The following is a 297-nucleotide window of genomic DNA, read 5'->3' as shown; positions in this document are numbered from 1 at the left end:
GGCGAAGGGGATCCAACACAGGGCGAAGGTGCCGAGGATGAGCGAGAGGGTGGAGAGCCCTTTGCGGGTGGAGGTGGCCTGCGCCGTGGCGATGAACTGGTGCTGCACGGCGATCTGCTGAGCGTGCCGGAAGGCGATCTTGCAGATCTGTAGGTAAAGCTGCATCATGAGGGCGAAGAGGAGCAGGAAGGTGACGGCCAGCACCGCCGCGTTGTCCTTGGTGACCGGCCGCAGGATGCTGCAGGCGCTCTGGTCCCGCAGGCAGTTCCAGCCCAGGAGAGGCAGCAGCCCCACGCC

General features: G+C 66.0%; 1 protein-coding gene across 1 annotated transcript in view; it reads right to left on the bottom strand.

The window, feature by feature from the left end:
* LOC104628085 (G-protein coupled receptor 12-like) overlaps positions 1-291 on the bottom strand; it is a gene marked incomplete at its 5' end in the record, with an annotated part of 525 nt that extends 234 nt beyond the window's left edge. The window contains one exon of the mRNA XM_010296551.1: positions 4-291. Within this exon, the coding sequence (XP_010294853.1) occupies positions 4-291 (288 nt within the window). The remainder of the gene's footprint in view (positions 1-3) is intronic.
* Between the last annotated feature and the right edge of the window lie 6 nt (positions 292-297).

Source organism: Phaethon lepturus, unplaced genomic scaffold (assembly GCF_000687285.1).
Source record: "Phaethon lepturus isolate BGI_N335 unplaced genomic scaffold, ASM68728v1 scaffold50631, whole genome shotgun sequence".
In the NCBI taxonomy this organism is placed as follows: Eukaryota; Metazoa; Chordata; class Aves; order Phaethontiformes; family Phaethontidae; genus Phaethon; species Phaethon lepturus.
The sequence above is the reverse complement of the archived record's forward strand: the minus strand, read 5'-3'. Positions and strand labels throughout refer to the sequence as shown.